This window comes from Spermophilus citellus, assembly GCF_964194105.1.
Source record: "Spermophilus citellus genome assembly, chromosome: 3".
Classification (NCBI taxonomy): domain Eukaryota; kingdom Metazoa; phylum Chordata; class Mammalia; order Rodentia; family Sciuridae; genus Spermophilus; species Spermophilus citellus.
In genome coordinates, this window is record NC_138184.1 from 3,709,747 (window position 1) to 3,736,653 (window position 26,907).

The 26,907-nt window shown below is 60.9% G+C and overlaps 2 protein-coding genes across 27 annotated transcripts in view; both read right to left on the bottom strand.

Moving 5' to 3' along the window:
* The window catches only part of RANBP3 (RAN binding protein 3), a 55,027-nt gene extending 53,858 nt beyond the window's left edge, over nt 1–1,169 (bottom strand). For 5 of the 13 annotated variants that reach the window (XM_081285797.1, XM_081285801.1, XM_081285795.1 and 2 more), the window contains exon 1: nt 979–1,098. In XM_081285797.1, coding sequence (XP_081141923.1) covers nt 979–1,083 — 105 coding nt within the window. In that variant the 5' untranslated portion in view covers nt 1,084–1,098. Of the gene's footprint in view, nt 1–978 lie in introns of all 13 variants that reach the window. The other 8 variants (XM_081285807.1, XM_081285806.1, XM_081285802.1 and 5 more) reach the window with 5 other exon arrangements.
* Nucleotides 1,170–10,489: 9,320 nt separating this feature from the next.
* Nucleotides 10,490–26,907, bottom strand: part of RFX2 (regulatory factor X2) — an 82,389-nt gene continuing 65,971 nt past the window's right edge. For 4 of the 14 annotated variants that reach the window (XM_081288496.1, XM_081288500.1, XM_081288493.1 and 1 more), the window contains 12 exons: nt 24,374–24,555; nt 23,278–23,397; nt 21,479–21,639; nt 20,479–20,597; nt 20,141–20,253; nt 19,494–19,648; nt 18,015–18,112; nt 16,662–16,811; nt 15,634–15,842; nt 13,325–13,478; nt 12,117–12,159; nt 10,491–11,716 (listed from right to left, as the gene is read on the bottom strand). In XM_081288496.1, the coding sequence (XP_081144622.1) occupies nt 11,604–11,716; nt 12,117–12,159; nt 13,325–13,478; nt 15,634–15,842; nt 16,662–16,811; nt 18,015–18,112; nt 19,494–19,648; nt 20,141–20,253; nt 20,479–20,597; nt 21,479–21,639; nt 23,278–23,397; nt 24,374–24,555 (1,617 nt within the window). In that variant the 3' untranslated portion in view covers nt 10,491–11,603. Of the gene's footprint in view, nt 11,717–12,116; nt 12,160–13,324; nt 13,479–15,633; nt 15,843–16,661; nt 16,812–18,014; nt 18,113–19,493; nt 19,649–20,140; nt 20,254–20,478; nt 20,598–21,478; nt 21,640–23,277; nt 23,398–24,373; nt 24,556–26,907 lie in introns of all 14 variants that reach the window. The other 10 variants (XM_081288497.1, XM_081288495.1, XM_081288501.1 and 7 more) reach the window with 5 other exon arrangements.

Below are 26,907 nucleotides of genomic sequence, written 5' to 3' on the forward strand. Positions count from 1 at the left end.
TAACTGTCCCTGTACCACTCCAAATGCGCCCCAAGGCTGACCACTTACTATGAGCACTCACTCGCGCACAGTGCGGGTCAGGATGGGAACCCCAGGTCACCCAAGAACAGCAGGGAGCATCGCACGGGGAACCAGAGCCAGACAGGTACAGCTTGCCTGCAGTTGTGCACCGAGAAAAGGAGACAGCTAAAAATAGAACCTCGGAAGTCCTCAAGCCAGAGCAACACGATCGTGGACGCAGGCAGACATCAGCCCGATCGAGTGCTTCCTCTTGGGGATTTGGAGGTGCAACCTTGTCGAAAATGCTCAGGAGGCATGTCAGCGCTCCACAGAGGAGAGAATCACAAGGTCTCTCTGGAAGTGCAGCCAAAAAATAAAAAGTAAAGGAAGGGCAAAAAGCAGCCCGGCTTCGGCAGCCCAGCTCCTGTGGCCGGGCCTAACTGGGGACACGCGGCGCCCCGAGGGACCTGCGGGAACTGGCGGGAACGCGGGTGCGGAGCTCGGGCGGGGGCGGGGAGCAGGGCCCCGGCTCCCTGCGGGCTCGGCGTGGCGGCCACCGGCCGGGCAGGGGACGCCGGTGCCGGGCGAGGGGGCGGGGAGGGAGCGTGGCGCGCGCGGGCCACCACCAGGCCCGAGATCTATTTACATCCGCGGCCGAGGCCCGGGCCGCGCCTCCCGCCCCTTCCGGGCCCGGGCCGGGCTGCGGGGCGGAAGCGCCTCTGGCCCGCGGCCCCGGCGGCCTCCCGGTGACTCTGGTCGGACGGCGGCAGGGACCGCGGCTGCGGCGAGTGATGGGCCGGCGGGTGAGGCCGGCCTGAGGAGACGGAATGGGGGGCGGCTGCGGAGCCCCCGAACCTCCAGGGCGGAGCGGACGGGACGCCCGCACTCAGGGACGCCCAGCCCTCGGGCCTGTGGCCCCGCAGCCTTCCTCCGCCCGCTCCCCAGCCGCCAGCTGGCCCCCGACGGCGCCTCCCCTACCTTCGTTCGCCAGGTCCGCCATTTTACTTCCTTAAGCCCTCCCACAAGGCCCCGCGCCGGCCCAGGCTCGCCAGTTTTCTGCCGGAGACCGCTGCGCGTGCGCATTTAATAAGCCGACTCCCAGCGAGGCGGGCAGCCCGCGCCTGCGCACTGAGCTGCGCGCCGAGTCGAGCTCGTTCTCGCGCTCCAAGCACGCGCCTGCGCACTAACGGCCCCCCGCCTTCTTCCCGCCGGCGAGGGGGGCGTGGTCACGTGAGCGCGCGGCAGCAGCGAGCGTGGACGGCACGGCGGTCCCAGCGGGGGTCCGGTGGTGGCACTACCCGGTGGTGATCCTGGGGTCCGAAGCGGCAGGAGAGCTGGCGGGTCTGGTGCGCAGCGGCCGCGGCCTTCCTCTAGGTGAATCCTCGGCCCGAGGGACTTTCCACCGGCGCAGGAGCGGAGCCTGATCTCGGTCCTCGCCGCGGTGCAGGAGCACCGACCTGGGGGCGGGCCCGTCGCGCGTGAGAGGGGCTCGCAGCCCTAGCCCGCAGGTGCCGCCTGGGTCGGGGACGAGACCTTTGATTCCCGCGACCCACGGGAAGGGACGCTCCGGGACGCTGGCGCCAAGCCGGGCACCGAGGCTCTGCAGCTGTGAAGCGGCCGAACTGCCGTCTGCGGATGGTCTGCGCCTTCCCGTGGAATTGCAGTTGGCGCCACGTCTGGACACCGGATGCCAGGCAAGGCTCTACCGGGAGCCACGTCAAGATGTGGCCACCCCCAGGAGCTTGGGGAAAGGGGGCACCCAGGGTCTGCCCCTGCTTGCCTGCTACCCGTCTCAGCATGTCTTTGGGGCTAAAGTGCAGCCCAGGTCCACCTGCTCTCCCCGCGTGGCTGTCCGGCCTGGGGCTCTTCTGGGGCACTGAACACCTTCTCCGCCCTCCTTCCTTTCGTAGTCATGAAGCCCAGGGTCTGTTCCGCACGCGGCACAGGACGAGGGAGATTTTAAAACATAGAGGGGCTGGGCTGCGGCTCAGCGGTGGAGCCCCAGGTTCGATCCTCGGCACCACATACAAATGAATAAGTAGAATAAAGGTATTAAAAAACTCCTTCCTTAAAAAAAACAACATAAATATGAAGGGGCATCCCTTCTCAGTGGTTTCCGAGGGCTTTTGCTTGAGCCAGGAAATTCAGGATTATGAAGCCCCTGCGTTTCGTCTCGCACCGGGCCTCTCTCCTGCCTTCAGCCGCACGGGTCTCCCCATCCCTGTGTACCCCAAACTCACTGCAGCCTGCGCATCTCTGCATTTGCTGACCTCTCTGCCTGGGTCTCATCCACGTGGAGCCCCAACTGGCCCTTTTTAGGCCGATCCTACCACCTGTGGACCCCATGTGGCCTGCCAGCTAAGAATGTGATATTGAACAGGTTACGAAAAAGGTCAAAGGAAGAATGAGGCTTCAGGACAATCAAAGCTTGTATGAACTCTAAATCTCAGTGTCCATCAGCAAGTTTTATTTGAAAACGGCCACATTTATTTATATGGTATCTGTGGTTGCTTTTGAGCTTCATAGCAGAGCTAAGGCCTGGTACCTTTTTCTTGGCACCTGGGGTTGAGCCCAGGGGTGCTTTACCACTGAGCCACATCCTCAACCCCTCTTTTTTTTAATTTAAGACAGTCTCACCAGGTTGCTTAGGGCCTGGCTAGGTTGCTCAGACTATCCTCAAATTGTGGTCTTCCTGCCTCAGTTTCCTGAGTCCCTGGCATTAAAGGTGTGCCACTGCCACCAGCCTTTTACCATATTTTAAATTTAGGTCTTGACAGAAAAACTGCCAATCTCTCTCTCGTCCAGGGCACCAGCTGTATCTGGGAGGCCTCACACCCACCTCTGCGGTGGTCTCCCTCCACGGCTTACGCGCCAGCCGGCACCAGCCACACCTTTTCTGCATTGGCTCGGGGAGGATGTGTGCAGTGCATGCCCGTGGACGGTTTGTTGAAAGTTTTTACTGATATTTTTCATCACTTTCTTAAGTCTTGACAGCCATCAATAAAATAAATTGAGCCCTGGTGTGTAGTGTTTGCTGGTTTTCTTGGTGTACTTCAGCCATGTCCTGTTTTAAGCTACTGATGTGATGTCACCATAGGTATGTGAGAACCTGCTACTTCTACTGTGGTCCCCAGGCCACCAGCATTAGTGTCACTCCTCACTGAAGCTTATGGAAATCCAGAATCTCAAGCCCCACCCCAAACCCAAGTCAATCTGCATTTTAACAAGGTGTCCAGGAGCACTGCGCAGAGTGCTCATAAAGTGCCACAGGATTCTTTTACATTCTTGCCTGGCATCAGGGTTGGGGTACTTAGTATCCCCAACAGTTCCCTCCAACACATTTTCTAAGACTCGATTAGACTCTGCTCCCTAGAGTTTGCCAACAAGCTACCAGTCCTTAAATTGCAGGTTGCCCAGGAAGAGCTTGGACATCAGTGCTGGAAAGGACCTGGAGTCAGGTCTGGTCCTCGCGTCCCCCAGCGGGTCCCCCCCCACCTGTGGGTCTTCTCGGTCTGCAGTATCTGGGAAGCCTTCAGTATTTTTTCTTTTGTCCTAATTTACATTACATAGACACTTTGTGTCACATTTTAAAATAGAAAACCATGAAGCCCTGAATAGAGATCATCATCAAAAATAAACATGAAGAGGAAGGGTGTCCTTCAGCTCCGGGCAGGTACTTTGGCCGGCCAAGTGCTAAGCCTAAACCCTGCTTCTGTTTACTGTGAAGGGAGATTAGCAGGGTATCCTAGGGGCATTAGGAGCATGTCATCACTGAGAGAAACTGCTTGCTGTGATGGGGACTGAAAGAAATTGACGGTGTGATGACTGTGATCCATGTAATCAGTGTCATTTAATGTCATGTCTGCATGTCACCTAAAGTCTCGTCGGGCACCACATCCACCCCACACTTTGGAAAAGTCCCAGCAACATGTCATCACTTGCTAAATATGTTCTAATGGTGGCTTTCAAAGGACGCCGAGATACAAACCCTATCAGCCCGACAGGCCAACGGAGTGTCCACTGAGTTCACGCCCTCACAGGTGCTGTCCCTGCCTGCCTTGAGCCCCGCAGGCCTTCCGTTTTTATCTGGTCTCCTCTCAGATGAGCCAACATTCATTTAAGCAAATATTTGTTGGTTGCCAACTGGTGGTTTAAAATGTGACCCAAATTATTTGTCCCTGCTCCAATCCAGGAGCGGAATCTCCCCTTCTCTTGAATGTGGGTGGGCTTGTCAGTCACCAGCATGGGGAAATGACACTGGAACTTGTGGGGCTGGGCCATTAATAAGGGGCTGGGCGCAACTTCCCCTGGCTCCCTGGGAACAGTTCTTAAAGTTTCCAGGATCACAGGAGCCCTCCAGCTGCCCTGAGCCTGCCATGTTGGAAGGGAGCGAGAGCGAGGCTAGCTTCCAGCCAGATCCCAGCCAGCCTCCGGCTGTTCCTGCCACAGCCCGGAGAGGATTGCCCAGCCTCGCCCTTCCTGTCTTCAGGAACCCAAGAAAGATACATGACAGTTGCTATAAGCACCTCGGTTTGGGTGGGGGGATCCCGTTACACAGCAGTGTGTGTCTATGGCATCTGCTACGCATCAGGCATTATTGTACATGTTGAGTTCCCAGGATGAATAAGAGACCAGGAACTTTGCATCATTTTGTGGAGAGACTGACAATAGGTAAGCAAAGATTTTCAAATGCTACAAAGAAAACAAAACATTGTATTGTGACAGAAGGGGTATTTTGGAACCACTGGTCAGGGAGGTCCCCTCTGAGGAGGTGACATTTTGGTAGAAAGTCTGCTGGAGAAGCATTCTAGCAGTGTGTGCAAAGGTCCTGAGGCAGCAGCCAACTTGGCATGGTGGAGGGACAGTGAGAAGCTCTGTGTGTGAGCAGAGGGAGCAGTGGAGGTGGAGGAGGTGAGGTCATGGAAGGAGAGTACAGGGCCTCTCAGGCAGCAGGGGCCAGTTGGGACTTGGTGCTGATTATGAATAAGAAGCAGGAAGTGAGAGGGAGTCAAATGGCTTGCTCTAAACTGGTATTGGCCTCTCTGCTACCTGCTTCCATTTTGGCCCACTGGAAGACAAGCCCCGGGGGCCCTCCCTCCTCCACCTCCACAGGATGATGTTCTCTGCATTTGGCTCCAGGAGTGATCTTCACATTGTGGGCAGCCTGTGAAGGGTCTGCTCTGTGCCCAGCCCACACTGAGGCTGAGAAGCCAGAGAGCAATCGGGACAGTCCAGCCAGGAAAAGGAGTGGATTGCTGCCCGCGGGCCAGGCGCGGGCCTCAGCCTCGGTACTGAACCAGGAAGACGCACCACCTGCCGTCCCAATGAGGTTCTAGGCCCACGGCACTGGGGACAAGCCTGGAGGCGAGCCCTGGATGCCCAGAACAGAGGGCGGCTAAGAGGGCAGGAGGGAACGAACATTCTGGTGGTAGAAATGCTCTAAAGCTTGATTTGGGGGACAAGGTGGGGGCCGGTGCATAGACATGAGTCTGTCAAATTTTATGGAACTGTAAATGTGCACATGTTCAAGTGTCGTCACACTTTTGAGAATGGCCATTACCAAGAAGACAAGGGAGAACAAGTGTGAGGATGTGGAGACAGGAACCCTTGCACCACTGTTGGTGGGAATGTCGACTAGCACAGCCAACATGGAAAATGGTCTGGAGCTTCCTCAAAGAATTAAGAATAGAACTGGCTGGTGCAGAGACCACTTGGGAGGCTGAGGCAGGAGGATGGTGAGTTTGAGGCCAGCTTAGGTAACTTGGTAAGATGCTGTCTCAAAGCAAAATTTTAAAAAGACTGGGATGTAGCTCAGTGTTTGCCTATCATGTCTAAGGCCCTGGGTCCAATATCTAGTACTGAAAAAAAAAAATTGAAAGTAGAACTAACATATGATCAGAGATCCCAGTACTGGGTACATATGCAGAGGATGTCCATGCGCCAGAGGGACCTCTGTACTCCTTGCAGCACTATCTTGGTGAAGGCATGGATAGGAAAATGTGGGCTATGCACAGTGGAAAGCTACGCAGCACTAAAAAAGAAAGAAAGTGGGCTGGGCTCAGTGGTGGAGCTCACACCTAGCATGTTTGAAGCTCTGGGTTCCATCCCTAGCACTACAATAAATTTTTAAAATTAAATAAATCATTCCTGCAATTTGCGATGTGTAGATGAACCTGGTGACACTATGCTAAGTGAAAGAAGCCACACACAGAAAAACTGTGTGGCCTGGCCGTGTGTGGGACTGGAGCAGCGGGGACCAGGCAGTTGGTGAGGGGCAAGTTCTTGCAGGCTGCGAGCGAGCCCTGGAGCTTGGGCCCAGCGTGGTGACTGCCTGCTGTCAGAGTGCACCACACACTGGAAAGCCGCAAGAGAGCAGAGCATAAATGTTCTTACCAAAGGTGCATAAAGACAGAATGGTATTCGTGCTCATGGATTTGTTCATCTGCTTGATTTAACCAGGTCACAACGTTCTGTAGATCCAAGTGCACTGTGTACAATTCTGTCAGTTAGACAAAGCCAATTTAAAGCAAAGGCTTGTCCCCAGTGCCGTGGGCCTAGAACCTCATTGGGACGGCAGGTGGTGCGTCTTCCTGGTTCAGTACCGTGGCTGAGGCCCGCGTGTGGCCCGCGGGCAGCAATCCATTCCTTTTCCTGGCACGCTGGGCTGACCTTGACCTTGAGGAAGGGTGGCATGCAGTTCAGTACGACCTAGTCACACTGCTTTAAATTGCTGAAGGCTTCCCTGGAGCCGCAGGGGAAGGCTGGGTCCCGCTAGGCCTCTAGGTCTCCGAGCACCTGCTCAGCCGGCTGTGGGGCCTCAGCAGGGACAGATGCCCCTGCTCCCAGGGGCTGTGGGGTGTGAACCTAAGCCAGATAATCCCGCTGGAGTGTGTGGCTCCAATTAGGAGGCTCCAGCTGGCTCCCCGCTGCCCAGGGGGCAGAGCTCCTCAGCAGCCTGCCCAGAGCTGGGTGGGGAGCAACTAGGGAGAGGAAAGCAGGAGCAGGGCACTACCTGGCCGCTGGCTGTCCTCTCCATCCAGGCACTAAGGCCCGGATGTCCGCCCTGCCCAGTCGTGTTGAAATCCTCATCCCCAAGGTGATGGGGTTGGGGGCAGGGGTCTCTGGGAGGGGATCTGGTCAAGAGGAATAGGATTTCTGCCTTTCGAGAGGCCGAGAGACCTGGTGCCTTTCTTTCCACCTCGAGAGGATGCAGCAGCTGCTTAGGAGGCTGAGGCAGGAGGGTGCTTGAGTCTGGGAGCTGGAGACCAGCCTGGGCCACTCAGTACGGCTGCGTCTCAAAAAACAAACCCTAGTGATAGCCACAGGCCTCACCCAGCTTCCCCAGACCCGAGGTCAGAACAAGGGCAGGCCTTGGGTGCTGTGGCCCGGGAGAGCGCAGCCGTCACTCCACCTGTCTGATCCGCTGTTCTGTCTTTGCTCAGGATTGAGCCCGAGACCTCACCTGGCACTTAGACATCATTTCTCCATATTCAGCCTGAATCAGACCCACATTTCCTTCACCATGACACTTCCAACACACTCTCCTGGTTATTTACAATTGTAGAGTACCCCTTAACTTTGGGTTCGTTTTCTCATAATTAAGTTCAGGTCACAAGTTTGGCAAGGACCTCACAGAGGTAATCCGTGCCCTGCCGAGGGCCTCCTGGCAGGCGGCGAGAATGTCAGTCTGTGACTTAGAAGGCTGCCCCAGATGTCAACTGGCTGCTTTGGTTTTGTTTATCTCCAGGGAAGATGCTTTGAGTTTATGAAAACAAATGGGAGAGATCTGAGGAGGAAAGGGAGGAACACTCTGGGTGTTCCTTGTGGTCTGACCTGTCACACTTTTTGCAATCAAGTCAACCGTGGTCCGTGGTTCTAGACAAAATCCAGGTTGGGGTGTCCTAGGGTGGGCGGTGGGTGGGGGTGAGGAAGACGGTGTGTGGCACAGTGACCACTAGGCGGCAGCAGAGGATAGGTATGAGTTAAAACAGGGCACCAGGGACTCAGGCTCTGCCTACGTTGAGAGGCAACATCTAGGAGCCAGGTGGAGTATGCCAATGTGGGAAGTCTTGGTTACACCTTGCTCTCTGGCTCTGTGGATGATGCTCCAGTCTGACTGTGCTTGCCAGGGGCTAGGGATGGGCCACCTCCAAACCCAGCTCTCCATCCCTGGATGGCCTCCAGGGGCTGAGACTTCCTTCTGAATTTGCTGCAAAATTCATGGGTCCTAGGGGCCATCAGCTTGAAGACAGGTGGAAACCCTGGCAACCACCTCTGGCCAGTATCAGCAAAGGGGAATTTGCTGGAAGGCTATCAGGGTGAGGTGAAGTGAAGTGAAACAACCAGGCAGGTCCCCAGGATCTCAGAGCCAGAGGATTCCATGTCGCAGCCCAATGCAGCATCTACCCTGGGGTTGGGCAGCCTCCCGCCTCCATAACAAGCACCCGAGGGCCTCCACAGGAGCATGTGGTGGAGCTCGTGCTCTCTTCATGGCCAAGGAGGGAGGGGCCAGGGGCAGGAGAGTGCTGGTTCCCTCCCAGGGCCTGCCCCTTTGACATGAGACCTCCTGCCAGGCCCCACCTGAAGGCTGCACCACCTGCCTCCCCCCAAGCTGGACACCAAGACTTTAAGACACGGGGGCCTCTGGGGACAGTGGGGACACTCCAGATCCCAGTGAAGGAAAAGTGCTGTCTCACAGAGCCACGCTTGGCGTTCTTGGATTTTGTCCTGGTCCATTAAGAAAAACCAAAGCACTAGGCTGGTCATAACGTGCCAATCATCCCCGGGCTGACTGATGGGCACGTGGCCCCCGAGGACCTCTGGCTTGGCTCCCCCTCTGTCCCCATGGCCACGACTCCTGCTGGACCCTCTCCCTCTGCACGACTTCTGCAGGCACCTAATTGGCCTCCCTGCCTCCAGCTCCTCCCTCTGCCCTCCTCCTGCCAGGACCCTCTGAAGCCCAGCTGGGTGCCATGGATGCCCTCGAGGAGCTGGACTTGGGGAGGCTGCACTGCTGTCTGGTCCATCAGGGGCAGGCACCCATGAGGCTCTGCTCAATGCACCAGTCGCCAGCGCAGGGAGGGGCATTTCCATTGTGGGAACTGGACAGGTCACCAAGGGGTGGGGGAAAGGGCGCAGAGCAGCAGTCAGTGAGGTGGGAGAGGCCGTCCCTGTCCCGCCAGGGCACCCCTCCCTCCTCAGCACACCTGCAGCCAGAGGGCACGGGCTCCTCCCATCACGCTCTTGGGTTCTCGCCACCACTTTGAGGGCAGGGCCGCTGTGGGCCCTCTCCCCTCCCCACCCAGCAGCAACTCACTGAGGTCTAGCTGAAGGCCACTGGGGCTGTCATGGCCACTCGGGCACCCCAGGGACATAGGTTCCTTCTCTCTCGCCGTCCTCATCATCAGACTCAATGGAGGAAGCCCAGAGCAGTGAGCTCTGAGACTGTGAGCCAGGAGGAGCGGGGACATGCCAGGGGCAGTCCTGGGACTTCCCAGGATCTGCCTCACAATTTGGAGGGCCTTGATGCAAAATTAAAACTGGGGCTGGGCTCCTTGTTCAGAAACGAAGAGTTTCAAGATGGTGAGGGCTGAGCACAGGCCCCGAAGTTCCCTGATGGCATTTTAGTATCACCCAGGGACCCTGGGCCCCCTTCCTGGGACTGAGGGGCTTGGGCTGGGCCAGCATCCCCCTGCCTCTATGGGGCATCCTCTCACCCATGGACCCTCCCGAGAGGTTGGTCCCCAGGATACTCTGGTCCCACCTCGTCAGGATCTGTGGACTGGGGGCCACTTTTGGAAATGTGCACACACGGGTTCTCCAGGGCCCTAAAGTTAGCCCATGGCCCACCCAGAAGGCCCTGAGGACCCTGGTGGCTTCTCCACGGCCATGCATCTATTCATCCTGCCATAGCTGGAGGGCACAGGGAGGGCACGCGCTCACAGGTGTGCAGGACCCTGGCCGTGGCAGCCGGCGGAGCACTCCTTTGCTGCCCTCACTACTGGCCCCAGCTGCCCTGCCCGGAGGCCAGGGGCTCCGGCTCCACCAGGACGAGGGCCTGAGGGAGGAGGGAGCAGGGGCAGTGGCCGGGCAAGCCCGCGACCTGGGGTGGCGCATGGGGCGGCGCGGGAGCATGGACCATGACGCCTGAAGGGGCGGCTCCAAGGAGGAGCAGGGTGGAGGGCTCATGGCCTCCGTGTCCTCCCGCTCCTCCAGCGGACCCTGCAGAGGACAAGGCGGAGCCCGAGGCCGAACCCAGTCTGTCCTGGTCTCCACCGGGGAGGGACGGTGGGGTCAGGGAGTCCTTTCACCAGCTCCAGTCTCCCAGAAGAGGAGACGACACTAGACATTCTTCCGTCTGATGTCACCAAGTCTGGAGGATGAGGCCAGACAACATCGCTCTCACCGTGGTCTTGTCCCTTTCCACCCCTCGGCGCCCTGCACCCCTCCTGCTAGCCACCGGGTGAGTCTGCGTGAATGAGAACAAGATGTTGGGGTCCGAATATACTGCAATATACATGTTCATAAGAAACCTTCTAAGAACAATTCATTAGAGCACAAAACTATTGATATAAACATTTTTTTCCAAAAAGAGAAACTATTGCATTTCATTGGACGGTGCTTCCTAGACAGAGGCTCGGTCTGAGGTTGGTTTCGGGAGGGAGCTCGCGCTCAGCTGAGGCAGCGAGACGGAGGGCCAGGGCTTTCCAGGCACACAGGTCCCCGTGTCTCAGGTTCAGGGCTGTGCAAGTCCTTGGTTTTCCTTTGTCCCCAGAGAAGAGCTCTGGCTTCAAAGAGGTCAGGATGGGACCTGGCAGGGGTCAGATGCCCCAGAACTGCTGAGAGGGAGGGTTCAGAAGGACCTGGCGGCAGCAACTACCACAGCCCCCCACGAACTTGCTCCAGAGCCAGCGGTTTGGCTCAGTGTGGGCTTGAACTTGGACAGAACCCCAATCCTTGCTGGGGTGGATCAGACACCAGTGGGCTGCCTTCCACAGCTTGCTCTTTTCTAGCTCCAGGTCTGATCCGTCCAGGGACGCGGCGACCCGCAGCTGAGACTGGAGAGGCCTCTGGCATCAGGACCCGGACCCTTGTGGGCTGGCTGCCTCCTGCTTCAGCACAGCATGGCCCGGACAGGAGGCCCAGGATGGCCTGTCCACACAACGCCACAGGCATGGCTGAGATTGTCCCTTGCACCGAGAGGCACGTGGTGAGGGCCCTGCTCCCTTCCGAGGGACCCACAGAGGCTGAGCTCTGCGCCGGCCGACAGCACAGGACGCCTCCGGGCTCTGCTGGGTTTCTTCCTTTTCTCTTTTTAAAATCGTGGTGGAAACTGGCACTAGCTGGATGGAGGGAGGACACACGTGGGGACCAGCGGCCGGCCCTCCTGGGCTGGAGGGCTGTGACGCGTGGCTGTGGCGGGCGGCGGCTGGGAGTGCGGAGGGAGCGTCAGCAGTCTCTGTCCCGGGGTGGGGGCGCCACCGTGGGCCCAAGTCAGAGTCAGCTCGCTTCATCTAAGAGGCACTAATGTGGGGCGGCCAAGGACGCCCTAGAGTGGCTGGCGGCGTCCTCCAGGACCTTGAGGAAGGTGCCTGTGGAAGGTGCTAGATGCCCTGCAGGGAGTGGTTCGGGTCGCTGCGCTCACGCTTCACCAGGGGCTCGCCCAGGCTGCGGGCACCCGCTTCGGCCTCGCTGCCTCGCTCGTCACCGATGTCATCTGCCGGCCGATGTGAGGGAGAGACAGGCTGTGCTCACAGAGGAGGGGACAAGCCCTCCCACGGGTGACTTCCCTTAACCAGGGCCGACTGGCCTGGGTCACACTGTCAGCAGGCTGGGCCTTGGGAGTGCCCTGGGGACAGGTCCTCACCCCTGGGCCAGGACTGGGTCCAGGGGTCTCTGTCCTGGCGGCCATGGAGCAGGAGGCCTTGGGCCGCCCTGGCTGGCCGAGCCTTTCTCCCTGGGCCCAGTGTGGGAGACCCCGGGGAACAGGCTCAGGATGGCCCAAGGGCACCACAGGGATTTGTGCCCACTTCCCAGGTGCCACCAGCCATCTGCATGCCCACTCCCGGAGGCCCTCCGCCCTGGTGACTGCCCCAGGGAAGCCCAGGCACACCCACCTTTGTCCAGCAGGGTCAGTGACAGGGAGGCGAGGTCGTTGAACTATAAGAGAAGCGGGAGTCAGGGGCTGGCACGCGGCCGGCATGCCCCATGAGGGCTCGCACCGCTCAGAGCCGCTCCTGCCCCCCGCCACCCCCACCCGGGCTTCGAGCAGCTCTGACGCCTCCAGGCAGCACCTGGGGGTGGCTGGTGGGTGGCGGCCCTGACTGCAAAGGCCACCAGGGGCAGCGGCTGGCAAGAGAGATGCCCGGCCTGGAAGGGCTGCTTGGGGCCAGGGCAGCCGGCTGCCCTCCCTCCAGGGCCCAGCACCTGGCCACCCAACCCGCGTAGCACCAACGCAGCTTCCACGTGTCTGGGTGAGGTGGGGGCCCTGGCCACTGTCTTCGGAGTGTGACAGCCTCTTAACTGTGAGGAACCGCTGCCCTCTGCCCTCCATTTGTTCTAGAACCTCTACAAGTGAGGCTCCATTTCTTCTTTGAAACAACCCCACAATTGTACCCCCAGCTGTAGACCCAGAGGAACTGAAGAGGGGGGCCGACAGCCCAGGTCCACGTCGCAGGTGGACCACGACGCCTGGCGCGTCCTCAGCCACAGCAGGAGCCAGGCTCCGGCACCGCAGTGCAGGGGGACCAGAGCGCCTCCGGCTCAGTGAGAGCCAGAGCCACAGGCCACAGCATGTGACTCAGTGACAGGACACGTCCAGGACAGGTGAGTCTAGAGACAGGACGTGGACTTGCGTCCTGGGGTGACTGCTCATGGTGACAGGGCCATCTGGGGGCAGAGTGCTGTGAGGTGGACACTGGTGAGGGGCGCACCTGCGAATGCACTAAGTGCCACTGAATCGTGTACTTCACATGGCACATTTGTGGCCATGCCTGTCATCCCAGCTGCTCGGGAATCACAGTTCCAGGCCAGCCTAGGTGACAGAGCAAGAGAGACCCTGTCTCACAACAAGGAGGGTTGGGGAGCCACGCAGTGGGAGAGCACTCCAGGTTCAGTCCCCAGCACCAAAGCAGAACAAAACACCAGGTCGACTTCTGTGTGGGTTCTACTCTGATTTCCTAGAAGCCTGGGCGTGTCGGGGCCCTGAGAGGCCAGGTCCCAGCAAGTCACACTGCAGCCGGGACCAGAGCCAGGCCCTGGGCTCTCCCTGCTCCAGGCCTCCTGGGTGCCTGGCCACCTGCCCGGCCACACCCCAGGGCCTCACCTCTCCCATGACGGCGATGGGCGTCTCTCCGGTGGCCTGGGCTACGCGGTGCTCCACCAGGTAGAACATGTACTCGTCGTAGAGCAGGCGGATGAGGTGGAAGGAGCCGAAGCTGGCCGCGCTGCGCAGGGTCAGGTCGCGGATCACCATGGAGCTGGGCACAGGGGGACAGAGGCCGGAGACTCTAAGTGGGGCCTGGGCACCGGCTGGCTCCTCCAGGACCCCAGAAATCCTGGTGGTCCCGAGACTGCTGGCCTGCAGGGTCTGCTAGGGAGACCACCTCGTCTGTGTGATGGGCAGTTGGGCGGGCTGCCTGCTGGCTCCCCAGACACGCGGCACCGGCAGTGGTCACAGCTGCGGGCACGTCATGCACTTGGGGCTGAGGGGTCGAGGCGTCCGCGCGTGCTGCTCTCGCCCAGCTGCCCCACCACCACTCAGGAGCTGGCAGGGACGGGCTTGCTCAGGGAGGGGACGGGACCAGCCAACAGGCAGCAAGGGGCAGGCGAGCGAGCACCATGGGAGACAGCGTGGCACATGGGCGGAGGGTGACAAGGACAGGTCTATCCAGCGAGGCCTGTGAGAGCTTCATTAACGCCCGAGGCGGCCGCAGCCAGCTCGGGGCCAGCAAGGCTCGTGGGGTGTGGTTTGTGTGCGGTGCCGGGACTGGGCCCAGGGTGCTGTGCCACCGAGCCACACCCCAGCCCTTTTCGTGACGGCCTCTGGCAAGTCACCCAGGCCGGCTTTGAGCTTGCCATCCTCCTGCCTCAGCTCCCTGAGCAGCCAGGGTGACAGAGGGGTGCCCCTGCGCTCTGCGGAACACCACACGGCCATTCGCTTCTCTGTGGGCAGCTAGCCAGCCTGGCTGGGGGACAGTGAGGAATGGGTGTGGCTGGCATCATCGGGGGGGGGCAGGATTGGCTGTAACTGCCCACGCAGGGCCCCCCGGCACCCCACGCTCCTCAGGACAGCGGCCTCCTTTCCAGGTATCCATCACTCAGAGAGGCCAGAGTGGCCCAGGGACTCCAGGAGCCCCGTCAGAGTGCGGCCCTTCCTCCGGCGGGTCCTGCTGCTGGTCTGCACAGGTGGGGACTCTGTTCCTGGGAGGTGGCGGCCTTAGGAGCTCGGCAGGGGCCACCGCCGTCCAGTCTGCAGGCTGCCCCCAGGGCCTGCGCCCGCACCGACCCCCTGCCCGTTCTTCTCCCTTTGGAAGGCTTTCTGGTGGTCCGCCGGCCCCGGCTCTGAAAGTTCAGTGAGGGTCCATGGATGCGGGAACCAGGCCTCTTCTCCCCTGGGAGACTCTTCAGCTCTGGGTCCCAGGCGTCCCTCCGCATCCTTGGGGAACTGCTCCAGGCCCAGAGGACACCTGCCGGTGCCCACGCCCCTCACGTGCCACAGAATCAAGGGGCGTCCTCCTGTGGCCTGCGGACCTTCTCTGGACGGCCTGCGAGACCTGCTGCCGCGTCAGGGTCGTGAACTCACCGTCGGGGGCGGGCCGCGAGGAGGCAGGTTTGCGCGGACACGGACACAGTTCTTTCTGGTCTTCCTGTCTGCAGTGGGTGGAAGCCACAGACGCAGAGCCTGGGACCTGAAACCGCAGCCGGGAGGGCTGGCCGGATTGTCGGCATTTTCTTTTTCTCATTTTCTCTCTTATTAGAGTCCCCGCCGCTGGGTGCCGAACCTCTGGATCCTGAGCCTGTGCTTTCTTGGTTTCTCTCATGAAGTCTCTCTCACCGTTGTGCCTCCCATTTGCTTGCCATGAGGGCGTTTTACGTGGCCCAGGCAGGCGAGCGTAGCCAGTCAGTCCGCGGGTCTCGGGTACACGCAGGCGTCCTGCTGACGGTGATGGACACCTGGGACAGGGAGGTGCTTATTCTTGGTAGTGTGGGTGGGCCTTGCCCAATCAGCTGAAGGGACTTGAGAGAAAAGGTGAGGCTTCCTGAGTCCTTGGAGTTTCCACCTGTGGCTGCAGGTTCCAGACTCATCCAGTCACGGGAGCCATTGCTTGAAACAGCCCTCTCTGCTCCCCTAATGTGCTCACCGGGACCCCAGGGTGCTGCTCTGTGGAGACGGGGTCTGTCTCTGGCTGCTCTTGGCCTCCAGAGAGCACCGGGCTGCTGCTCTTTCTGGTTTGGTCCTCTGTCCTAATTGACTGCGTGGATTCCATGTTCCAGACTTAGTGTGCCTGTCCTCTTTGTCCTCGAGGGCCATACCCAGAAGCTGGGCTTCTCCAAGCTCAGCAGCCAAGTGGCAGTGGGGTAACCCCCCCACCCGCACCCCGGAGGTGCCTCCTGGGCGGAACCGGGCCTTACCTGTAGAAGGACCACTTGAGCAGGAACTGCCGGGCGGCCTTGGGGAAGCTGGGGCTGCCCACGTGCTGCTTGAGCACCTGGGTCACCACGTTGTCCAGCCAGCTGGCCCACTGGTCCAGTGAGCTCTGCTGCTGCAGGGTCAGCTTGAAATCCTGCTCCAGCCGCTGCACCAAGCTCTCCTCACACTGGCACACCCACGAGGCCTGCTCCTGCAGACAGCACAGGGACAGTGGCACCCTGTGCTGACACAAGGAGGGGGCCCAGCCACTGCAGTCCCCCAGACCTGAGCACGGCTCAGCGGGGGCCTCGGGCTGTGCCCAAGTCTGGGTTGTTCTTTATTTTTTTGGTTCTGGGCTGGAACCAGGGCCTCACACACTGCACCACTGCACTGGGCACCCGTTGGGCCTCCTTGACATTGGCCACTGACCACTGAGCCGAGCACCTTCAGCACCTGCCTGACACTGCAGCCAGCCGTGGCTGGCGCCGTGGGTGCAGAGGGTGCACAGGCCTCCTGGATGGAGGCTCGCGTCACACCGCGTCTTTGTTTTGGTTTTTTGTGTGTGTGTGTTTAGTTATTCCACAGAGAAACTCAGGTCGGAAGTGAGGTGAACACAGAGCTGCAGCTGTCACCTGTGGTTCCTTCAGCCCAGAGGGCAGAGCCATGAGGACGGCATTAGGGAGGTGACGTGAGTGTGGCGCCAGCTCTGGGAAGCTGGGGGCGTTTGTGAGGAGGGTGAGTGAGGTGTCAGCCACAGCGCCTGGGCGGGAAAGGGGCCTGAGCCATCAAGGAACGGAGCCACCAGGGACCACGGTGGCTGGGCAGGGCTCTGACCTGGCACCGTTTCATGCAGCAGAAGCTGGGCCAGGCCCCGGGCAGGTGGGTTTGCTGTGGGCTGAAGCCGTGGGACTCCTGCTTTCCTAGAGGAGGGAGGCCTAGGCCAGTGCGGGGAGGACCCTGAAGTCACGGCCTCTCTGCAACTCAGCGCTGTTCTGAGCCAGACTGCGGGGACCACGTCTGAGAAAGTCACCTGCACATTGGCAAAGTCCACGCGGTTGAGGTCGCTGAGCATCTGGTTGATTTGGGAGGTGTTCTGCAGCACGGCCCGGGCCGCCTGGGCCAGGTGGTTCAGGGACGTGTATCTCCGCAGAGTTTGGGCAAAGGCACTGACGACACCCACCTGCGAGGGGACAGTGTGGATCACCAGGAGCCGCAGGCCCCCGAACCAGGGCAGGAGGGGCTCTGCTCAGTTCCCTGCCGGGAGGAGGCGGCGGGAGAGGGCCCTGCTCTGCCACAGCAGGACGAGGATTCACGCCACGCTGGGCTCAGATGGCCACAGTACAGCTGTGGCCACTTCCAGTCTCTTTGCGAGTGGGAAACGCAGACTCCTGGGCATCCCGGGCCAGAGCCCTGGGGCGTGGCCTGGGAGCGGGAATTCACAGCAGCGGCCACAGGCCACGACTCTCAGCACACCCAGGGCCCAGAGCAGCACAGACCAAGGGCGGGGCGCCAGAGGCCTCTGCACCTGAGAGCTGTTTGAGAAATGCCCCCAAATGCCACGTAGTCATTCTCTTTCGCACATAGGCAAAATCTCTACCTTCTGTCAGGAGCCGCTCTGGAAATACACGCCCTGAAGTCCTGAGCAAGAGATGCTGAAGGATTTCCACCCCCCAATAACTGGGGCTTGACCCCAGCTGGGATAATGAGGTGTGGCTCCAGGGGTGGGCGTCACCAGGTGGGGTGGAGCCACACCCTCCTGTTCCTTTGCAATCCTACCCCTTTGCCCTTTGGGGGATAGAATGTTCCATGGGACCTCCCCTCGGGTGTCCCTATATAAGAACATAGAATCCCAGTGCCTCTCTTTCTTTCCACGGACCCCTAAGGCCAGAGAGTCATCCCCGAATTTTGAAAAGGGTACTTCTGTGGGTTTCGAGCTTTCTTTGCCATTTTCTTAAGTTATTGGGATTTTAATGATCAGTTCAGATTTGTGAACCCACCGAGGTCGCCGCTAGGAGAGATGGCGATGACCTTTAAAACTCAGTCTGTGGCCAGGACGGTAACGACAGGGCTATAGCGAGGAGATGGGACCTCCTCCCGTGACCACCGTGGAAACAACCCGGATAGGACACTGAGTGACGCCCGCCATGGCCCTCCCTGCCGGCACCTACGCCACACTCAGAGCATCCCCAGGGCTCCCTGAAAGGGCCAGGTGCCGCTCTTGGGCACAGTGGTCCTCGGGTTTCTGGGGAGCAGGGCAGGGAGCCCCCTCCTGCCAACTCCCGCTCCCCCACCCAGAGCACGCAGGGACCGAGGGGTCCCTGGGGCCTGTGGCTGCAGCTGTCCCCCCATCAAGGGTGGGTGCCCAGGCCCAGCCTGACGTTACCTTGGTCTGGATGACCTGCTGCGGGAAGTCTCTCATGGCATTGGCCAACCAGCCTTCTAAGCTCTTGGCAAAATTACGGATCGCCTGCGTCAAGGTACCTGGAGACGTAAGCCACAAGGTTGACAGTGAGGAACGTGTGGGACAACGTGGGTGCAGGAGATGCCCGCCCCGGAAGGACAGCTGCGGGGGAAGGAACTGGGGCCAGGACACTTGGAGGAGGGGCCCGGGAGAGCCAGGGACGTGCCCTTTGCCACTGCCCCCTGTCTAGGACGGTGGTTCTCACCCAGAGTGACTCTACCCCAGAGGACACTGGGCAGTATCTGGGGACATCTGTGGCTGTCTCAGTTGGGAGCTCCTGGTGTGCAGCCGGTGGAGGCCAGGGCCACAGCCCAGCACCCTGCAGCACCCAGGACCCCACCCCAGAGGACACCCAGCCCCGTCGGCGATGGCAGGGGAGACCCCGATGCACACGCCACATGCATGTAAGAATGTTCTGCCAACTTCCACACTGATGTTGGAGAAAGGGGACTATGCCCAGGACTTGAATCTTCACTGGAGGCTCGTGCTGGTCTGCAATGACCAGCTCCAGGCAGCGAGGCCACCGGAGAGAGGTGGCCTGTCTGTCCTTCCTCATCTCCTGGCAGAAAGCAGCCTGGCAGTCATCAAGACCCAGACTCGCCTTGCACCCATGACTGCTGCCAGGCTTGGCCCTAGTGCCCAGCAGCGGGCGGCCTGAGCTCTCCATGCTCCTGTCTCCCCCAGGGCCGTGGGCACTCGGCCTGGGCGGGCACCACAGCCCTCGTGTGGCCTGTCATCGCCGTGGAGGGCGGAGGCCCTGGAGCAGCCCACCGCAGGGGCTCACGTGTTCCTCACGTCGCCCCTCACTCTGTCCCCTCATGTCCTCTGGGGCCGTCACAGGCAGAGCCTGGGGTCCCACAGTGCTGGGCAGCCTGGGGCTCCGTGTGCACTGGTCGAGTGGGATCTGGCGGGGTGAGGTGGCCCCCAGCCCAGCAGGAGCTGTGCTGCCATCCTGGCCATCCCATGTCCACTCAGGAAATGCCCCCAACCTTACAGGGAACCTGGGACAGCAGGTGCTGGCACATCCTCAGGACTAGGGTGGTGACAACTTTACATGGCCCCGAGGCACTGCTTCCCTCACAGTGACAGCTTGGAGCTGTGACCAAGCCACTCTCGGAGGCCATCGGGCCACTCACATGCCCTCCAGCAAATCTTCCAGAAAGCACTGAGCCTGGCCTGGCCTGCCCTGGACAGTGTCCTGACAGCTGGCAGAGCCCCCGACAGCCACTAACTCTGACACTGTGGGCCAGGAACAAGGACAAATCCATAGGCCCTCGCGGACCTGGGAGTGTTACCTGAGGTGGGTGGGAGGGGGCGGGAGGGGCGATGCGCGCGCAGGTGACAATGGGAAGAAGTGGGAGGCAAGGAGGTGGGTCGCGAGTGGCCACTCGGGCCTCTTACTGGGGACCGGCCTCAGCACGTCGGGGATGAGGATCTCCACCAGGGCCTGGTAGAGGATGTGGTCACAGCTCCTCATCCACTTGAGGACAGGGTCGTGTTTGCACAGGGAGATGAGCTTGTCCTTGGGGAGGACGGCACCTTCCGGCTCGTCGTCACTGCGGAGGGATGGGCAGGTGGGTGAGCCCTGGGGGGGGGGGGGGGCTGCCCCGCCATGGGAAGACCCGAGAGCACGGCCCCCGGTGAGCGGGGACAGGCCTCTGTGGGCTGGCTCCCGGGCCCTGCAGCTCAGCCCCACCCTCAGACGCGATGCCGGAGGCCACCATGGAGCACCTCTGGGTCTTCCCCAGGATCCACACTGTCCCCTCCTCTGTCTGTGGCCCATGTGACTTTTCTCACTGCAGCAGTGGGTCAAGGTCACCTCTATGTGGGATTAAGTCATGGCCACCTCTATTAAACAGTCTGATTTGAAAAGGGTCAAAATTCAACAACAGGAAGGTCTAAAAGAGGAGGTGCCTAAGACCCCATTCTTAGGGAGCTGGACATTTGTGGGTCACCTGTGGCCACCAGCAAACAACAGTCTGCAGGTTAACCCTGGCGGGCCTGTGGACTGGACAGGGGTGGCCGCCGTGGTCGGTGGGGGGTGTCACCTGGCAGGCAGGGAGGTGGGGCCCTCGCTGGAGCAGGCTTTTGCGTTCCAGAAGGAGAGCCACAGCTTCTCAATGTAGTGGAACTGCAGGTTCATGACGACGCCCAAGGTGGCCTGGGAGGGACAGCGGCTGGTCAGGTGGATGCACGCGTGAAAGCACGAATCCCCTGTGTCCTGGGAACACGCAGTGAGCAGCCATGACCACGGGAGAGGGGAGGCTGGGGACTCAGGCCTCCTGTCCCCTCGTGCCATGCCTGGAGGGGACCTGAGGCTGCAGCCACTCCAGGGAAGGACTGGGGCGCGGGCCCATCGGGCCGGGGCCAGGGCCGTCACTGTCACCTCGCAGTGCTGTCTGTACACCAGCTGCAGGGCCTTGACGTCGTGCGGTGTGACGCTCTCCTGCAGCAGTATGCCGCCCAGGTCGGGGGCCGGGAACTCCGGGAAGACGTGGGAGACGTCTGGGAGGAACAGAAGGTCAGAACCGGCCCTTAGGAAGTGGGCAACGCGCGGTCGAGAAGCCCATGTGCCGGGGATGCTCCTGGGCAGGCATCCGGGCTCCTGCATGCAGTTGGTGACTTTTATAATTTTTAGTTTTCTTGAGTACAAAATGGGGACAATACTGTCACACCCAGGGATGTTAAGTAAGCTGACCCACAAGGAGCCGAGCTCTGGCTGGGCACACAGCAAGCCCTCGAAACCTCGATTCTCAGAGCTGTGGCGCGGGAGTGGGGCGCCCATGGGCACCCACAGAGCCAACCAGGGCAGCACATGTGGGGAGACCAGTCTCAGTGGCCCCACTGTGACCTGCTGGGCACAGGCCAGGCACCAGCAGGTCCTTCTAGGAACCAGCCTAGAAGGGTCTGTCCAGACTTGAAAAAATACAAGCCTCGGGGGTCTCCAGAGTCTGACAGGGATGCAGGCCCAGGAGGGAGGGCATGCCCGCCCTGCCCGAGGCCAGAGGCTCCAGGGGAGCCAGGGAGAAAAGCCAGAGGCGGCACCCCCCCTCCCCAAGTGCAGGCTGTTATTTATTTATTTATTTTTGTGGCCCTGGGATCGAATCCAGGGCCTTGTGGGGGCAAGCACTTGGCCCACCCAGCTCTGTCCCCAGCCCAGCTCAGGTTCTGGACAACACTTTCTTTTATCGACTCATTTTTCTGATGGTCACTTAATGCATTAATTAATTCTTTTGGCAAAGCGGATCCCTTTAAATCCCGGGGAAGCCGGCCTGGGAGTTCTCCTGGGCTTCCCATTGACTGAGCAGAATCCCGAGGAAAGCGCGCCGTGGGCAGAGCGCCCTCGAGTGCGCGTGCCCGGCAGCAGGACCCCGCTCTGCGCCTACCTATGTACTGCTGGTGGTGCTGGCTCTGCGCGGCCATGGCCTGCTCTGGCGTGCTGTGCAGGCTGCTGTGGGAGCTGCCGTCCCCCAGGCTGTCCGTCTTCTGCGCTGGCCGGTACCTGGCAGGGGACACACGTGCCTCCATGAGGCCCCAGCAGCGGTGCCTGAGAAGGCCCAAGGAGCAGGGGGCTGAGCAGGATTCAGTTTGGGTTATGTGCACAGTTTTTAACCACGTTGTCAAGTCACAGACAAAAACTCCCCCTTAGCCATTTCTAAGTGCTCACAGGCTGGGCAGCCATTACCCACCAGTCTCCCATCCCCTCCAGCCCCTGCTCCCACCCTGCTGCTTCCTCTCTCTGTGGATCCCAGACTCCAGGGACCTCCGGATGGACCCTGCGGCGTGCACTCTGTGTCTGGCTCATGTCCTCGGGTCCGTCCGAGCTGGAGTGGGGTCGGTGCCCTTCCTTCCTAAGGCAGACTCGTGCTCTACTGAGTGGATGGCCAGTGTGCCCACTGACTGCTGGTGACACTCGGGCTGGGTGTGCACACTCCCTCCCGTCTCTCGGTGGGTACCTGCACTCTCCCAGCTGCTATCCTATGGCCTCAAGGAAGGGTGGAGCCAGAGGGCAGGGGTGGCCTGTCCAGGCAGCTCACCCAGGGACAGGACCTGAGGAGGGAGGTCTCCCCAGACACCGTGCAGAGCAGGCAGTGCCAGAGCTGGCTGTACCTGTTCCCACTGGGCAGTGGGCAGTGGGGCGGGCCTCACGGGGAAGGACAAAGTGCCAGTTGGGTGTGGCGGACCACCTGGTGCAGGCTGTGGCTGCCCCAATGCAAGTCCGTAACCCTGTCCCACGAGAGCTGCTCCTGAAACGACACTTCCCAGAGTGGCAGGTGTCTGCCAGGGGCCAAAGCTGAACCAAGGAAGGGACAGGGTCCCTTGTGTAGGCAGAAAGGACAGGATGGGCCAGGGCTGCATTCTGGAGCCCCTCCTGTGCGAGTCGGTGCTCCTGGCCTGTGTGGGGGGCGCTGGAGAGCAGCCCTAGACCGGGGCCCAGAAACGAAGGCCCTGGGTCGAGTCTGCATCCTGTCTGTGGCCCAGCCACCACTCGCTGCCCCGCAGCGTCACCAGAGTCGGCAGGCCTGCGCGGTGAAGGGTTTGCCTTAAAGGCTGGCGAAGTGTGCGACACACAGAGAAGAGACCATTCCAGAAACGACTGGCTGTCCCAGCCCCCAGGGAGCAGTGGCCTCGGTGGGGAGGCCCCCTTCTCCGGGCGCGGGTTTGCTGCGCCGTTTCCCCTTAAGCTTGAGAAAGTGAAGAGTGTGACTCTGACTCTGAGACTCTGGGAAGGGCTGAATGATGGAGACCGCGACAGGATGGGTGGTTGCCAGGGCTGGGAGAGGAGGGGACACCAGGGCGGGGAGGCCGTGACGCCCCTCTGAGGCTGTCGTGGTGGAGACGTGTGGCTGGACACAGCACAGCAGATGAGCCTGATGCGGACCGCAGGCCCAGTGACCACGACGCGTCAGACCAGGCCATCAGTGGGGGCTGTGGGGGACAGCGGTGGGGACTCTCTCTACTCCCACTGAATGTAAGGGAAAGTCAGGGGCTGGAGACACCTGGCTGCTGGAGGCTGCTGGCCTCACGGAGGCACTGGGCAGAGCTTCGAGTCCTGGTGCCCTGGATACTAGAGCAGGGTGGTCAACAGAAGCCCCTGGCCCACAAATGTCACCTTCAGGAAACTGCCCTCCTAGCTCTCCAGGGGGACGCAGCCTGACACCCTCAGCTTGGGGACATCACCCACCTGGGCTTCTGGTGCAGGGGCTGCTGCCGCATGGCCATGTACTGCGTGTCCTCCTGCAGCCGGTTCAGCGGGGAGTCTGGCTTCAGGCGGATGCCATAGTAGTGGTACTTGGAGTTGCCCCTGGAGCAGACGGCCGAGGCTCAGTCCCTGCACACCTCAATCTAAAGGTGGCTCCTCACGGCCCTCTGCGTTTTCTAACCCGTGTGAGCAACGTTCACGGGGCATTCTCACCCCGGCCCCTGGTGGCAAGTCCCCTCTTTTTTAGTATAATAAAGGCTCTGAGAAGTCCTGCAGCAAGCAATCCAGGCCAGCCTGTCTAACCCCCACGCCCCCTGGGGACCGTCATTATTAACAACTCCGGTTCGTTATGGGGAAAATGATGACCCGGGGGCTTTAAATAATTTTGTTAAGGGGACCAGAGAGCTGCACGGGACCTAGAATTGGCCAACAGGTGGAGCTGTGCAGACTTTCTGGCTCCTGAAGCCACGCTCCGGAGGCTGGGGACAGGCACCCTGGCTCTTTCTAGAAGAGGTGTGTGCTCAGCTGGGTGGAGACAGGCAGAGCTGGCTGTGACCCCGAGGCCCGGGGCCTGTCCTTCCCCCGGACTCTGCTCTGCTCTCTCGGGCCCCTGCCGCTGCCAAGCCTCACTTGCCACAGGGTCACCTTATGGATGCTCCAGGCCACTGGCTTGGACCTGGCCGGGCGGCCTTTTCTGCTGGTAAGGGGAGCTGCCCGGCTGGGGGACGAGCCCACCGCCTGTGGCATTCCACGGCCGCTGCTGGCCCGGGAGAGGACGTGGGAGAGGCCATGGGAGGTGGGCAGGCATCCAGAAAGGGCAGATAACCTGGGGCTGCCTCCCACAGCAAAAATAAAAACTTGCGATTGTGAGGAATTTCAAACAGAAAGAAAACCTCAACCATCACTGGCTTCTAAAGGAAATAATGGGGCCATGGCTCCAAGTCCACCCGGCGGGGCTATAGGTCAGGGCACCTCTGCAGGAGGTTCCCCCCAGGTGCCAAGAAGCCCATTTCCAGAAAAAGGAAGAGGGGAGGATGTGGGTGGTCAGACACCGGTGGCCTGGGCTCCCGCGACCCACCTGGTCCCCAGCCGCCGGGTCCGCAGCCCCATGAACACGGAGCGGATCAGCTTCCCGAAGGACGCGGCGTTCACGGGGTCCAGCTTGTGCTCCTGGCAGTGCCGCAGGTAGTGGCTGTACAGGGAGCTCCTGGGCAGGCTTACGCCCTCGGCCGTCTCGTAATTGTCCAGCAGCCACTGGAGCTGGAGAGAGACGCGTGGCTCTTCAGAACCCAGGACCCAGTGCCACGTGGACTTGGGACTGAAGGGCCTGCTCTCCCTTTCCGAGAAACCGCCAGGGCCCACGCCACCCTGGCTGCCAGGGCTGAGTCCTCTGGGCCATCGGCAAATGGCTTCTTCTCCTTGGTCCATTCGTCCCCTGCTCGGCCAACCCCGCTCTTGGGCTCCTGACTTACGCATTGCGATGGCATATGACCCAGAGAGAGATGAGGCCTCACAGTGGCTGGCTCCACCACGCAGCCCCACCATGCGCCCTCAGCGCACAGGACGACAGGCAGTTCTGAGGCCACAGAGCGCGGGCAGGTGGGGCGGAGCCTGCACCCTGGGGCACACGGTGACAAGACCGCGATGGAGAGGCCCCACGCCCGGCCTGCATGGAGCACGGTCACTCCAGCTCGGTCTGTGCAAGACGCCACAGGGCAGAAGCTGAGGGCGCTGCTAGGGCCAAGGGGAAGGGCCAGCCCCAGAGCTTTGCTGCCTCTGGGCAGGCGCAGGGGCTCAGCGCGTCCCCTCCCACTCAGCTCTGCAGGTCAGAAGCCTCCTTCCTGAAGGGGCCCCACACAGCAGCCACCTCACCAAGTGTCTTGACACTGCCCAGAGGCCAGCGAGCCAAAGCCAAGGTGCAAGGATGGAGCTGTGAGGGGGAAGAGGCCTTGACCAGGCCTGTCCCAGCCGCCCTCGGGGACCTGAGGGCCCCGGCCGCCCTGCCTGGGGTGGGCAGTGCTGCCTCCCAGCCCCCCTCGGCATGCACTGCTGACCTGCAGGACCCATGGTGGAGTCTCCCCTGCGCTCTGCACTGCCTGCCTTGCCCCTGCCCACCTGCCCCCTCGAGGTCCTTCCTTCTCCATCCCTGGGGCTGCCCCCCGCCCCCTGCAGGTTGTGAAGACATCGGAGATCTAGCAGACGGAGCAGAGGCCTCAACAGAAAGGCAGCCGCCAAGAAGTGGGTGACAGGGGAGCTGCTGGCCAGACTGGGCCAAGCGCAGGCTCTCTCTCATCCTGGGGGATGGGGAGCCTGGGCCTCTGTGCTGGAAGCAGGGCAGGAGGGTGGCCAGTCCTGCCCCAGGGGCCCCAGGCCCTATGCAAACGCAGGGGCTTCGGGGCCTCTCCGCTGCCACTCGCTCTGCAGATCAGCAGAACCGGGGGCCATCTCTCCCTGCTGTCCCCACAGGCCTGCCTCCCACAGCCTGGATGTGGATCCCCGTGTGGCTTTCTGTGGTCTGCAAGGTCCCCTTCCCTGGCTGTGACCACTGGTGACTAATTAGCAGCTGTCCATCTCATGTGTCCAGTGTGGGTGCTGTGGCCCTGGGGAGGAGGGACTCAGGCCCTCATCCAAGGAAGGGAGGTAGAGGACAGGTGGTGGTCAAGGGCTGAGGCCTGTGAGCCGGGGCAGCAGGAAGGGCCCAGGAGGAGAGCGTCTTCCTCACCTCCTTGGGCTTCACTTCCGCAGCCCCGTGCTGACTGCTGGCCTCCCCACACCCCTGCCCGCCCTCTGCTGACACCATCGGTGGCAGGTGCCTGTCTCTGTCCCAGAGTCTCTCTGGCCAGGGCCTCCTGAGCCCGGTCACTCCATGTGATCTTAGGACAGGGCCACACTGTGCAAGCGAGTCCAACTGAACCTCTGAGGCTCTGCCCTCTTACCTCTCAGGGCACAGCCCTGCTCTGCACCCCAAGGCGGCCACAGTGACCACACTGCACTCCCCCCCCCCCCCGTGTCCCCTCCAGGGAGGAGGCAGCACACGCAGGGATGGGAGGGTGGCCAGCGTGGAAGCCACTTCCCTCAGGCCACCAGATGTTGCCCGCGTGGCCAGGAGCAGTGGCGGCGTGAATGTGTTCTCATCTGCCTCCCCTCGTCTCCCAGGGCCTGGAGCCCTGGAATCTCACTCGCCTCCTGTCCAGGTTTGGCCTGCGCCTGTTGACTGCTCGTCTCCCCTGGGCACGCAATCCCCAGGGCAGGGATGAGATAGCTGTCCCTGTTTGTCCCCCAGGACTCTGAAGACATCTGAGAATGACAGCCAACACAGATCACCTGGAGGAATGAGGATGGGTTGCCTGGCTGGGCAGTGGCCACACCTGTGACCCCAGCGGCTCGGGAGGCCAACAAGGAAGGAGGATCAGGAGTTCAAAGCCAGCCTCAGCAAAATCAAGGCGCTGAGCAACTCAGTGAGACTCTGACTCTAAATAAAATACAAAATAGGGCTGGGGATGGAGCTCAGCGGCTGAGCCCCGAGTTCAATCCCTGGTACCACCCTCCCCAAAAAAAACCCAAATAAAAACACGGGTGCCTGAACAGAAAGGGGACAGAGCCAGCAGACAG